This window comes from Zeus faber, assembly GCF_960531495.2.
Source record: "Zeus faber genome assembly, chromosome: 13".
NCBI lineage: Eukaryota > Metazoa > Chordata > Actinopteri > Zeiformes > Zeidae > Zeus > Zeus faber.
In genome coordinates, this window is record NC_137198.1 from 11,888,427 (window position 1) to 11,901,909 (window position 13,483).

At 43.8% G+C, this 13,483-nt stretch overlaps 1 protein-coding gene across 4 annotated transcripts in view; it reads left to right on the plus strand.

Annotated features, from left to right (window-relative positions):
- cnksr1 (connector enhancer of kinase suppressor of Ras 1) overlaps positions 1 to 13,483 on the plus strand; it is a 35,062-nt gene that overhangs the window by 9,574 nt on the left and 12,005 nt on the right. The window contains exons 5-9 of one of the 4 annotated variants that reach the window (XM_080012461.1): positions 4,749 to 4,790; positions 5,462 to 5,608; positions 9,134 to 9,193; positions 11,325 to 11,393; positions 11,673 to 11,801. In XM_080012461.1, the coding sequence (XP_079868587.1) occupies positions 4,749 to 4,790; positions 5,462 to 5,608; positions 9,134 to 9,193; positions 11,325 to 11,393; positions 11,673 to 11,801 (447 nt within the window). The remainder of the gene's footprint in view (positions 1 to 4,748; positions 4,791 to 5,461; positions 5,609 to 9,133; positions 9,194 to 11,324; positions 11,394 to 11,672; positions 11,802 to 13,483) is intronic. The other 3 variants (XM_080012462.1, XM_080012463.1, XM_080012464.1) reach the window with 3 other exon arrangements.

Sequence of the window (13,483 nt, forward strand, 5' to 3'; positions counted from 1 at the left end):
TAATACAGTAGAACATAAGACAATACAACATAATATAATACAATACAATACAAAAAAATACAATATAGTACAAACAATATAATAAAATATAGTACTAACCAATACAACACAATATAATACAATACAGCATAATACAGTTCTTAATACTGAGCACAATTCAACTTGATCCAATAAAATACTCAAATAAAACCTAATAAAGAATGAATAAAACCACTGAACAAAATAATACAGTAGAAATATCCGAAGATATAAAACAACTGCATACGCCGACACTCATCCATTCAACTTGACACAAAACGATGGAAAGAACAGTTCCAATCAACAAAATAAGTGTCTTTGATATTCTTTTCTCTTGGTTTCAGATGAATGAATCTCTGCTGCAGCTCCACTGTTGACCTTTTGTGATACTCAGGGAACACATTTAGCTTTTCTTTTGAGTTTTTTTATTTTTTCAAGTCTTCATGAAAGGAGACAAATGGAATCCTCCGTTTCAGTTTGCACGTCCACGCAATGGGGTTTGACGTGCCGGGCACTCCATGACGTTTTTCCACCAGTGAGGGCTGAAGCCTTTTTGGGGTGAAGTTGTCAGGAGAAAGTAGTGGGAGAGGTTTTTTTTGGTTGTTAAAAATGAAAGCAAAGGGAGGACAGGGAAATGAGGAGAAAGTTTTGCTAAAAGGGGAAAGTGGGGCATGGACGTGCTGGAGGCTGTCGGATGCTGAGTGAGTCTGTCCCAAAGCCCCTCGGTCTCCATTCCTTTCCTTTTGTTTCCTTTGCTCTCATTTCCTTTCCTTTCCTCCCTCTCCCATTGATTTTGTTCTGTTTGATCCGTTTCCTTTCATTTCCTTTAGTCCGACTGATATTATTCAATTTAACTTGTTTATTTTCCATTCATCTTCCCTCCCCTCCTTTCTTTTCCTTCCCCCCTTCTTCTTTCCTCCTTTCCCGTGTGTCTCCTTTCCTCTCGTCCCCTTTCCTCTCGTCCTTTCATCTCCCTGTCTTTCCATGTCGTTAATTTCCTTTCCATTGCTTCTTCTCCTTTTCCCTCCTTTCCTCCCCTTGCCATTTCACTCAACTCCTTTCCTTTGATTTCAATTTATCTCCTTTTCTGTTGCGCTCCCACCATATTTCATAGCATTGAATCACTATCATTAGATCACATGGCAGTCACATTTAGTGTGTGTGTGTGTGTGTGTGTGTGTGTGTGTGTGTGTGTGTGTGTGTGTGTGTGTGTGTGTGTGTGTGTGTGTGTGTGTGTGTGTGTGTGTGTGTGTGTGTGTGTGTGTGTGTGTGTGTGTGTGTGTGTGTGCTCTAATTTAGAGGCTTCTGCAGCCAATTTACAGATCATTTATCAGAGGTGTGCTTTGATTGCCCTGAAATATCCTGCAGCCAGAGAATAATGATTAGAATCGGTGTCTCACAGGGAGTGATCCTGTGTGTGTGTGTGTGTGTCTGTGTTGATTCTTTTCATCTTATCCAAAATATATATATATACGTCTTTATTTATCTGTTAGACGTGTAAGTGTAGATTTGTCAGTCAGTGTGTGTGAAAGAGAAGCATAGGCGGTGAAGTGGGGTGTCACGTTCCCCACACACACATACACACACACACTCACACTCACTCACGTACGTAATTTCCTGTTGTGTAGAAAAAGAAAACAAATGCAGAAGTAAGCTGTGACGTCTGATAGACAATGGAGTTGCAGCTACATTGGTTGAAGAGGTAGAGCGGGTCGTCCAGTAATCTGGAGATTGCCGGTTCGATCCCCGGCTCCACCCAGGCGTGCTGATGTGTCCTTGAGCAATTCACTTAACCCCCTAACTGCCCAGTCCCAGCTCCCTAGTGGCCGCTATATGGCATCCCACTGCTCCTAGATACGTTAGTTACTAGGATGGGTAAAACGCAGAGAAATTCGCATTTCGTTGCCTCAGTACGTGTACTCTGCAACGTGTACTCTGCAATGACAATTAGTTTAATCTAATCTAATATAATTTATCCCCAAAAAAAGTATCCAATTACTCCAATTAATTTCCCCTGACACCCCTTCATTACTCGCTACAAGATAAAATCGGAGGCAAACTGATGTTGATGAAGCCACTTATCACAAAGTTAATGTTAGAGTATCAAAAGTGTAAACAAACACTCTGGAGCCCCTGTTCAGAGTTGCCAGGTGTGCGGTTTTCCTGCAGAATCGGGATACTTTTTAGGTGTTGAAGCGGGTCGAGGGTCAAAGCTTTTTGTCCGCGGGTTGGGGGGTGGCTGGGTTTGTCATGGAGACCTGGCAACCCGTGTTACGTTTAGTTTTTGCGACATTGCTACTGACCCGGCACAGGCAGGTCCCAGAGAGCCACGCCCACCTCCAACGGTGATGCCGCCAAGTGTGGATCCAAGTGTGTGGATCCAAGTGTGGATTTCGAGTACTTAAACATTTCTTTTGGAAGTACAGTGCAAGTGGAGGGGGGCTGAGACGTGGACTCATTTTAGGGTTAGGGTCGGATTGGATTAAATACCACTTTGTGTGGGCCGGATTACTCTTTTGTTTATTTTTCTTCTTTACGCTATGGTCGGTGGTTTAAGTGCATGTGCATCACCAAGGCAGCCTACTGGCCCTTTTGGGTTAGCCACAACATTAAAACCACTGACAGGTTCAGTGAATACCATTGATCATGTCGTTCCAATGGCACCGGTCAAGAGGTGGGATTTATTAGGCAGCAAGTGAACAGTCAGTTCTTGAAGTTGATGTGTTGGAAACAGTAAAAATGGGCAAGCGTAAGGATCTGAGCCACTTTGACAAGGACCAAATTGTGATGGCTAGAAGACTGGGTCAGAGCGTCTCCAAAACGACAGGTTTTGTGGGGTGTTCCTGGTGTGTAGTGGTTACTACCTACGAAAAGGGACAACTGGTTAACTGGTGACAGGGTCATAGGCGCCCATGGGCTCATTAATGCACGTGGGGAGCGAAGGCTAGCCCGTCCCACAGAAGTAGTAGCTGTAGTACTGTAGCACCAATTGCTGAAAAAGCTAATGCTGCTATGATAGAAAGGTGTCAGAACACACAGTGCATCACAGCTTGCTGCGTATGGGGCTGTGAAGCCACAGAGTCCATGCTGACCCCTGTCCACCATGAAAGCACCTAAAAAGGGCATGGGAGCGTCAGAACTGGTCCATGGAGCAATGGCCTGGTCTGATGAATCACGTTTTCTTCTCAATCTGTGGGATGTGCTGGAACGCCAAGCCCGATCCATGGGGGGCCCACCTCGTCAACTCCCAGGACTTAAAGGATCTGCTGCTGACGTCTTGGTGCCAGATACCACAGGACACCTTCAGAGGTCTTGTGGAGTCCATGCCGCCACGGGTCAGAGCTGTTTTGGAGGCACGAGGGGGAGCTACACAATATTAGTTATTTTGTGGTGGTTTTAATGGTGTGTGTGTGTGTGTGTGTGTGTGTGTGTGTGTGTGTGTGTGTGTGTGTGTGTGTGTGTGTGTGTGTGTGTGTGTGTGTGTGTGTGTGTGTGTGTGTGTGTGTGTGTGTGTGTGTGTGTGTGTGTGTGTGTGTGTGTGTGTGTGTTTTTCTCCTGTGTTATTGGATGTGGACTGCAAACATTGTTGAGATTTTCAAGTGGGCTGTGAGTCATAAAAGGTTAGAAACCACTGGTTTGTTCATTAACATTAGAAGGACAACCTATTGGTGGGTTTTCTGTTTTTTACCTTGTATCCATTTACCGTTACTTGCTTTCCCGGTAGCAGCTCCTGTGTGTGACTCAGAGTAGCAGTTAATCTACCATGCAACCAGTGATGCACTCTGGATTATGTGGGGATCAAGGTGAGATCCGTTTTTATTTTTAGCTTCATACGAGACGTTTCTGGTATGGCGCTGGATGACTGAAGCGTGTTCGTTCTCATGGAGACAAACTAAAAAAATGCAATACCTGCACACACCCCCCCCCCCCCCCCCCCCCAGACACACACACACACACACACACACACACACAATTAGCTATAACAGCACCTTCTCTTTTAACTCTCATAGCCTTTGCATTGTAAAAAGCATTTTAAAATAGTTCAGATACTGTTTCCAACAGTGTTTCCTGGTTAAACTTCATGGGTACTCAACCTCTGTTGCCTCTCTTATGTGCCTGTTTTCATACAGTTTTTATATGTTGAATGAATGCACCTTCTCAAACCAATCGCTCCCCCCCAAAATCTGAGTGTTGTTAAGTGCTATACTAATAAAATGTATAATAAATATTATTATTTTTATTATACTATTGTTACACAAATCAGCTGTGTCATTAGCTTCCATTTCTGGGAGGTTTCCCATGTAAACACCTTGCTTTTCCTTTCACAAAATCATGGATTTAGGTGTGACTGAAGGTGTGTGTGTGTGTGTGTGTGTGTGTGTGTGTGTGCGTGTGCGTGTGTGCGCGCGGGCTGGGATTAGTGTGAGTCCCTTGGTTAAATGGATCTCACACACTGTAAGAGGGTTTGCTCGGTGGCCGCTCACGAGGGAGAACACGTCCTGGCGTTCCAGCGAAGAGACGACCAGAAGAGAAGTAACTCACAATACCCCTCGGCCGTTCGCGAACTACTTCCGGTTTCAATTTAAACCTCGCTGTGTTGAGGGGGAAAAAAAAAAATTATAAATAAATGAGGGGATCTGAGTTTCGAGCCAGAGTGTCCCATTTCCGTGGTGCTGTCGAAGTGACTTTTGGTGTTTGTTTGTTTTATGTTGTTTTTCTCCTCCTAACAGGACACCACGGTTTATGAGAAAGAAAAGGACATCGTCTCTGTTGTAAGTTCCTTAAAGTATAAATTATTTATACATTTATATTTATTTATTTATTTGTTTGTTTGTTTATTTGTTTATTTAATAACTTGAATTATTATTATTATTATCTATTTTTATTTATTATTTATTATTCACGTACAGGAATATCCAACTATATTTTTACTCATTACTTATTATTATTATTATGCAATATTTGCATCCTTACTGACATTTAGCTCCCCTCATAGCCTTTCTTTTTAGTAATTTCATCTGGTGCTCAGAGCACATTTAGTCCTGTATATTCGTTGTACAGTACTTTGTATTGTTTTGCATACTGTTCAGCAGTCTTTTTCTATGCTACAGTCAAATTGCACTGCACGCGTACATGACATGTCCTTGGCCCAATAAACAGATTCTGATTCCGATAACTTTCTGCCTCGGATGCTCTTTTCTGATCGTTTTCTTTCCTTGTTTTTTTTTTGCGGGTGTCAATTATCGATTACAGCTGCAATCAGTTTTAAACCTATGCACCAACTACTTGCATTAGCGTTACACCTAAACAATCGAGCGCTTGATGTCGCAAAGTAGCAATTCTTCGACTTAAATACGGTCCATTGGTTCCGGGACTAAATGCACGTGCAGGTCGCTTTCACCAAAAAGCTCATTCCAGAACCCCACAGAATGTGCTTCTCCAGCCCGGGTCGTGTGCTTTCTCCCTCCAGTGTCATCAGTTGGTGGCAGCGTGTGACGAGATCCTGAGCTCCAGTCCCTCAGCGGCACTCACCCACGCCGCCCAGCTCGAGAGCGTCGACCTGGTGCCTGCGTCCCCCGGGGATCAGCTGGTAATCTTACCTTTTCCTTCCAACTGACCAAATCAGAATTGAGTATTCCTAATAGTCATGTAATAATGACTGATGGTGCCTCCCAATATAACTAAAAGCAGTTTGTTGATCAGGTTCTGCACACCACTCACAAGACGGTGGAGTTTAATTTGGCGTCTTTGCATGGTAATCACTCGCCTGGGAGCCACACCAATGTGGGAGGTCATTTGCTCTGCAGAGTACATCTGGCCACCCTCCCAATTCAGATTCCCCACCTTGCCAGGGTCTGGCCAATCACAAGTGTTTATCCAATATGAGGCGGGTTTGATACGATACACGCACCTTGCCGAGATGGCTCCCGCTGACGTGGAACGGTGTATTTCCTCTAAAAAACTTTTGTTGCAAAGAAAGATGTGTTTGTCGTACTTCTGACAGTATTTGGTAAAAGTTTAATTTACCAACTCCCTCACTCAGCGCTACGTCACACATTTTGTTGCCCTGATTGGTTGTAGGTCTATCCAATGCTCTGATTGGTTGTAGGACTATCCAATGCTCTGATTGGCTGTAAGTATATCCAATGCCCTGATTGGCTGTAGGTATATCCAATGCCCTGATTGGCTGTAGGTATATCCAATGCCCTGATTGGCTGTAGGTATATCCAATTATCTGATTGGTTATAGGTCTATCCAATGCTCTGATTGGTTGTAGGTCTATCCAATGCTCTGATTGGTCTTAGCTCTATCCAATGCTCTGGTTGGCTGTAGGTCTTCCAATGCCCTGATTGGTTGTACGTCTATCCAATGATCTGATTGGTTGTAGGTCTATCCAATGCTCTGATTGGTTGTAGTTCTATCCAATACTCTGATTGGCTACTGGTCTATCCAGTGATCTGATTGCTTGTAGGTCTATCCAATGCCCTGATTGGTTGTAGGTCATTTCATTGGTCTGGTTGCTTGTAGGTCTATCCAATAATCTGATTGGTTTTAGATCTATCCAATGATCTTATTGCTTTTGGTCTAGCACAGTTGTGTCCAGAGACACTTTGGTCTGCAACCGTTGGTAACGCCCCTTATAAACTGAATATTAACTGACAGATTCCAGACTAATATGCATCCGCGAATTGGTCTGGTGATGCCGAGCTCGGTAGTCAGAATTGGAACAGAAGTGTTTCATTTCATTTTCATTTTATTTCCTGTCCTCCACTCCTCCATCTACCCTGGAAGTGTCTCATTTTCCGTGCCCCATCTGTTCTGCGTCTGGCCCCGGACCGTCACATTTTCCCGCTCTCCCCCTTCTGCTGCAGTTGTCGCTCTGCCGCCTCAGTTTGTCCGCAAACAATCAACACCCCCTTTGCTGTGGGTCTCATTTAGACTCACCCTCACGTTCTTTCACTCTGTCATCTCTCCTGCTCTTTTTTTTTTTTTTAATCCCACCCCACTCCGCCCCCTACGTCTCCAGGTTTTCTCTGTGCCACTGCTCTGTTCGTACTTTCAAGTTTCGAGGTAAATTGATCGTCAAATGATGTTCCAGTTTTCAATGGCACTAGAAAGGTCCTCTGCAAAAAGGTAGAATTGGATTGTTACACTATTCTAACATTATACGATGGTACAAAATTATTACATCGCAATTATTTGTAGGATGAACCTTAACAAAAGTGTCACGCAATATTCCTGCAGTAATTTGTTCTCTCGTCTTGCGTAATCAGCAGCTGGAGGCACATTATCTCCACCTCATCACCTCGGTTCTGTTGCCTTCGCCATAGACTGTGTGTGTGTGTGTGTGTGTGTGTGTGTGTGTGTGTGTGTGTGTGTGTGTGTGTGTGTGCGTGTGCGTGTGCGCGTGTCTGCTCAATTTTTTGAAGTTCATCCCTGTTTTATTCTCCACCCCCACATGAGGTACGTCGGTAGGTTTCAGTCTCTTTTCTCCAAATTGGACGTGCGGCTCCATCAGGAGTTCAATGCAAGTATCGGGGGGACAAATCCACAATGTAAGGAGTTATTAAAAAAAAAATATATATATATATATATATATTGCCAAATTTACTGTTTGCTGCGCTGGCCGTGATGGTGATGTTACAGGTGCTACACTCAAGTAGAGTGACCCGCCAAAATTTGCCCTGAACAGCAGATGTGGATTGGTCCACCATGGCTTGCTATGAACTCGTCGCGTTTTGGAGAAAGGGGCTGGAACCTGCCTACGTACCACATGAGGAATGAGCGTGAGACGGCGGAAACAATTCCTTGAATGCTGTTATTCTACCGTCGGGACAATTTCGCTAAAACGGAGCTTGCACCGCAGTAACCTTAGGGCCTGAACATTGCTTTGCCGTCAAGGACCTGATTGGTCGCAGCGTATCGCTATGAAAGGCCCTCTATGGAGACGACTTTCAACCTGAGACAAAAAGGACCGTTCAAAGAAGATTGTGTGAGCAATTCAGAGAGAGAGAGACAGAGACAAAGAGTTTGAGTGTTTTGAGAGAAGGAGGGGAAATAGAGGGGGAGGGATTTAGACTCCGGGCCTTAAGTCGGGCGTGCACGGCGGACAGCTTAGTGGCTTATTAGTCGGGTAAGGCAGCAGCGCTCTGGCCACCTGTCCCTCCGTCTATAACACCCGGAGGCTCGGCCTCCGGGGGGGCCTCGCAGTTCCCGGGTGTGACATCTGAGTGTATGGGGTTTTCGAAACGATGGGACTAATCGTCCGCTGGAATGAAAACAAACCCTTCAAAAGTCAAATGATCGTACAGTAACGTGTTGTTCATGTTTCCTCTGCTGCGGCCGGTCATGAGACGCGTGGTGATTGTCAGAAGTAGATCTCTGTCGAGTGAGGTTGGTAACCACACGATACATAAATAGGCATGAAATGTTCTTGAGAGAATCTAACCGAAGTGTTGGAAAATGTGGACGAGTACTCTTGCATCTTTAGGGGTAAATGCCTTTGAATTTATGATAACGCCAAAATATTAAATATTTTCGTATTTTAAAGCATTTACATCATAGGTGAACATTACATTGCGGAAAAGGCCTCTCTGACTTAAAAGCCTACCGTGCTTCACAATCGGAATCAGAACGTATGTCTGGTGCATTTTTATAGATGAGGCGTTGTCATGGTGAGGATCGGTGCATTTCTGTACAATCCGCAGGAAAAAGGTATAAAGTCGGGGGAACAAAACGAATCGTAGCCAAGTTATGTAAAAATATACAGAATGTGCTGAATGGGATTTTATGAATGAAGTTAAATGGCGATGGCTGTGACTAAGCGGCAGTATGGTCGCTTGTATAGCAGTCTGGGGGGAAAAAATAATAATAATTGTAATAGATCATCTTCTTTCCTTCACCTGATATGAAAAATGCACCTTGTTTCTCTCTCTCTCTCTCTCTCTCTCTCTCTCCTCTCTCTCTCTCTCTCTCTCTCTCTCTCTCTCTCTCTCTCTCTCTCTCTCTCTCTCTCTCTCTCTCTCTCTCTCTCTCTCTCTCTCTCTCTCTCTCTCTCTCTCTCTCTCTCCTCTCTCTCTCTCTCTCTCTCTCTCTCTCTCTCTCTCTGTTTCAGTGCGTCCACATAGCGTCAACTGGGTCCAGTAACCACTACGTGACGGGATCCGTCGCTGAGGTCAGAGCCTCCGTCGTGTCTCTCAGTCTGTCCTTTCCGTTTGACTCCGGCCCGCTCGGCCTGAAGGGCGAACCCCAGCGCGCTCAGGTTGATTCCATCAGGTCTGATGAATGATGCGATGTGAGGAGGCAGGGAGCTACAGCGTTCACGCCGCCGCCGCTTATCTCTCATTCCGCCCCCGAGACGTCGCCTCACTTTACCGTATCGTAACAAAATAGATGCTAATGACTTTCGACTCCGAGGCCCAGATCTGTTTACGCCGAGCCGAGTAACCATTGTTTCTCTTTCTGTGACAATAACAAGGTCAGGTTTATTTTATCGTACTATATAAATGAGAGGCGATGGAAATACATATCTCATATTATCCCAGCCGCCGCTGAATTCTTCAATTTGAACATTAAGATCGATGAACCACTGATGTGTACCAAACGGAAATAACCCTACACTCACAATAGTACAAATAACTAGTGTCAAGGTCTGTGTGTATGACTGGGGGGGCGGGGGATGAGGGTTGAGGTTCATTGGTGGGTTGTTATAATTTGCATAAGTGCAAAGGTCCAGGATAGAGGATAATTCAATTATTAATTTCAGTTTATTATTTATTTATTTGCATAATATTTTATAAACGTTTCACAATTTAAAAAAACAAACAAATAAAACTATAAAACTAGCTCGTTATTTTTTGTGTGGAACAGGTAAAATCTGTGTTTTTCACACATAAATAATAATAGTCAAATAACTGATTGAAAAAGAACACACGGTCAGACCAGTGCGTGCGCGCCTTCACGAAGCTGACGTGACGGTGGGTGCGCTACTCTTCAGCCGGGGCACCTCCCGGCGAGGAAGGAGCTTAGGCCACCTCCCACAGGGAGGGTGGGGGTAAACGTTTGCCGGCGGCAGGAGACGGCAACTTTAACAAACAACACGACATAGAACCGTATTACTTGACAAAAAAAAAAAAATGAAGAAGGGCTCATCCCCCGACGAGACTGGGTTCCCTTCGTTCCTAAAAAGGAGCCGTTCAAGAGGCGTTCGTGATTAAAAAGGGACGCGGCCATCCCCGCGGGTTATTTTCTAACCGCAACTTTGTCTGTAATTGAAATGATAAAGACAAACTCAAAATCCATGGACTCGGTTGAGATGATCTTTCTGGTTTTTAACACTTTACAAGGACTATTGGGTTGAGATATCAGTGAAGCATCTGATATAAACCGTATAAAGCATACATTATGTGAGTATTACCAGGGTTAAGTCATTAACAAATAAAAGCTTCCGTTCAGCCATTAGAACAGCTTATGGACCGGAACGACGACTCAGTTGTGTCGTAAGGGGTTTAATATTTAAACAGCGGAGCTTGGATTTTGGCTTATCGGGAACAGGAGCACGTCACCGTGGAACTCCTCCTCCTCGTCCTCCTCCTCAGACGAAGTATTTCACAGAGATGAGATGAGGGACGAGAGAGGGATCAGAGTGTTCGGTGGGGGAGGGAGAGTAGAGGGAGAGCGTGGAAAGCCAGCGCTCGCGCAACTCTCCTGTGGCACAACGGGGTCGAGGAGTCATTTTTCCATGATGTCATCATCAGAGCCCAGTGGACTCCACATGGCCCCGGGTTAATAGATAGAGAATACATTAACATAAAAGGGTTCATTATAAAAGTATAATAGCACATGCATATATAAATATAACATATACCGCATTTATGTATGACCGTATCTATATGTATGTGACAAATAATCTCTTGGGCTTGAACTTGAACTATACAGTATATATATGTATATATATTTGAATACAAAAAACACTGCATTTCTTTTTTTCTGATGTCAATCAATATTGTTGAGCATAAAACCAGGCGATGATGTAACTGATGTATTTATTTTATTTTATTCAATTTTTTTATCAAATTATTTGTACGAAACCATTGTAGAAGTTATTAAAACTTAACTTTGAAAGATTATAGAAATTGAATGAAAAGCATATGAGATGAGATGGAGCTAGGGACCTAGGCTACGTCAGGGCTTCAGTTATGGGGGCCAAACTGCCTGCTGTGAGTTGACCTGTTGATACATGTAAATACTGTTTATTGTACCGTGACATTTAAATGGTAACATCGATTTATTTACTTCTGTTGCAGTCCGCAGCTGATTTCTGCGACAAGATTTTGGCTGGAGACGAAGTCATTCAGGTCAATGAACAGATAGTGGTGAGTGTGTGTGTGAGAGTGTGTGTGTGAGAGTGTGTGTGTGTGTGTGTTCATTAATGTCTATATAGATTGTGCTTATAGGTTCATATATTATTATTGAACAATACTGTATGTATAGTTTATTTTTCATGTACGTTGTGCTTTTTTAATTTTACCACTATTATACAGGTGGGTTTTTTTTTGTTTTTTTTAAATCCAGAATGATCTTATTAAACTTGACCTTTGACTTGGAAAGCTCTTCACTGAAACTCCTAACCCTGGTCTTCCTTGCGGCGCTAGGTGGGCTGGAGCAGAGAGAACCTGGTGAAGAAACTGCAGGAGAACCCCAACGGAGTGACACTGGTCCTGAAGAAGGTCCCCGGGTCCCTGCGACGCAAAGACACAGACCAGGGGCCGCCCCCTGCTCAGGTCAGTCGTCTTTCTCATAAACATAGATGAATGCTCATTAAATAATTACTCCTTTACACTTTTTTTGGATGGTCCATCGTAGCATCAACAACCCGTCTTAGTTGATATTCAGTCAGCTAATTGTCCACTACATTTGAACTGAAAGTCTCAACTAAATGACTGTAAATCACTTATGAACTGTATCTACTGTACTTAGACTCTCCTGACATTAAAGGACCAGTTTGTACGATTTAGCGGCATCTAGCAGGACAGAGTCTGCAGAAATGGAATATAATATTTATAATTATGTTTAAATTTGGGTATAATTCTGAGAAAATATGAATGGTTGTGTTTTAGTTACATTAGAATGAGCCCTTTGTATTTACATAGGGAGTGGGTACGCTTCCACGGAGGCCGCCATGTTGCACTGCCATGTTTCTACAGTAGCCCAGAAGGGACATACCAACCAACGCTGGCTCTAGGGGGGGCATTTAGAATTTTTGGCAAGTTTGTCTACCGTCAGTTCTCCTACACGCTTGGAAGAGGAGGGTGAGGGGAGGGGTAATCAGTTGGTTGCAACCTGAATCTCAACAGTCCTGTTTGTCCTCTCATTGTTAAAAATGGTAAATTCTAATGTGCATTAGGGCTGAATGATTTGGGAAAATAATGAAATTGCGATTTATTTATTTTTGAGACCAATATTGCGATTGCGATTTAGTATGTGATTTTTTTTAAAGTTCTTTATCTTCTGTATTATTCACTCAACACAAGCAACAAAACATTCTATAGTATGACCAACGCAAAAATGGATACAGTCAACAAATAAACTGCTCTTTCCTGTAGGCCAGGCCTACGTGATGAAATGAGATGAATTGATATGAATTACATCTTTATTTACCTATTGAATTATAAAAATAAAAACCTTGCAATTGCAGCTGAATATTGACTGATTGATTTAACGTCAAGCCTTATTATTGTTCGAAAAAATATGCAGCGTTTCAGCGGAAAGTTATTCTTTATGAAGATGTTGCGCACATACGATGCATACGTCCACATACGTCCGTGCTCAGGGGCAGCTTTATGTTCATTAAATAAAAAAAAATAAAAAAGGTAAAATATACAAACGGGCGCAGTGTTCTGGAAGAGGCTCAGTCCGAACTCTACAGGGGCGCACAGGGAGCGGAGGGGCCGGAGCACCGCGTCTCACCGGGGGGGGGGGGCGCGCGGAGGCTTGGTTAAAACAATCGCTATAAGCAGGTGGTGGTAAGAGAGCCGCAGAGAAACTGCCCCCGTTACGCACGGTTTCGTTCCAGACGCACTTGTGTCGTTCCATAAGTAGACGTAAAATAAAATGGAAAAAATGCACTGTTCTGGCGCGCCGATGGCGGGCACCCCATCGCTGACACGCGCATCTTCCGTACCGTTTGGGAGGGACACAGATGGCTCCCTCTCCGCGCCCCCACCCCCACCCCCACCTGCCCCCTGCCCTTGAGATGACGCGCTAGGCGGTCGCCCATGTATCGCCTGTAGGAAGAGCCGGCCCTGGACAGTCCTGTTGGTTAGATTGTGTAACACTCTAACATTTAATTTTTGATTTTGATTCTTTATAGCAGGCTTTGCGCTTTGAAAATTGCGTTCTATTAAATTGCGATGTCGGTTTGAATTCTGTTAGTCGCTCAGTCCCAATTTCCATTTAAAAGTGC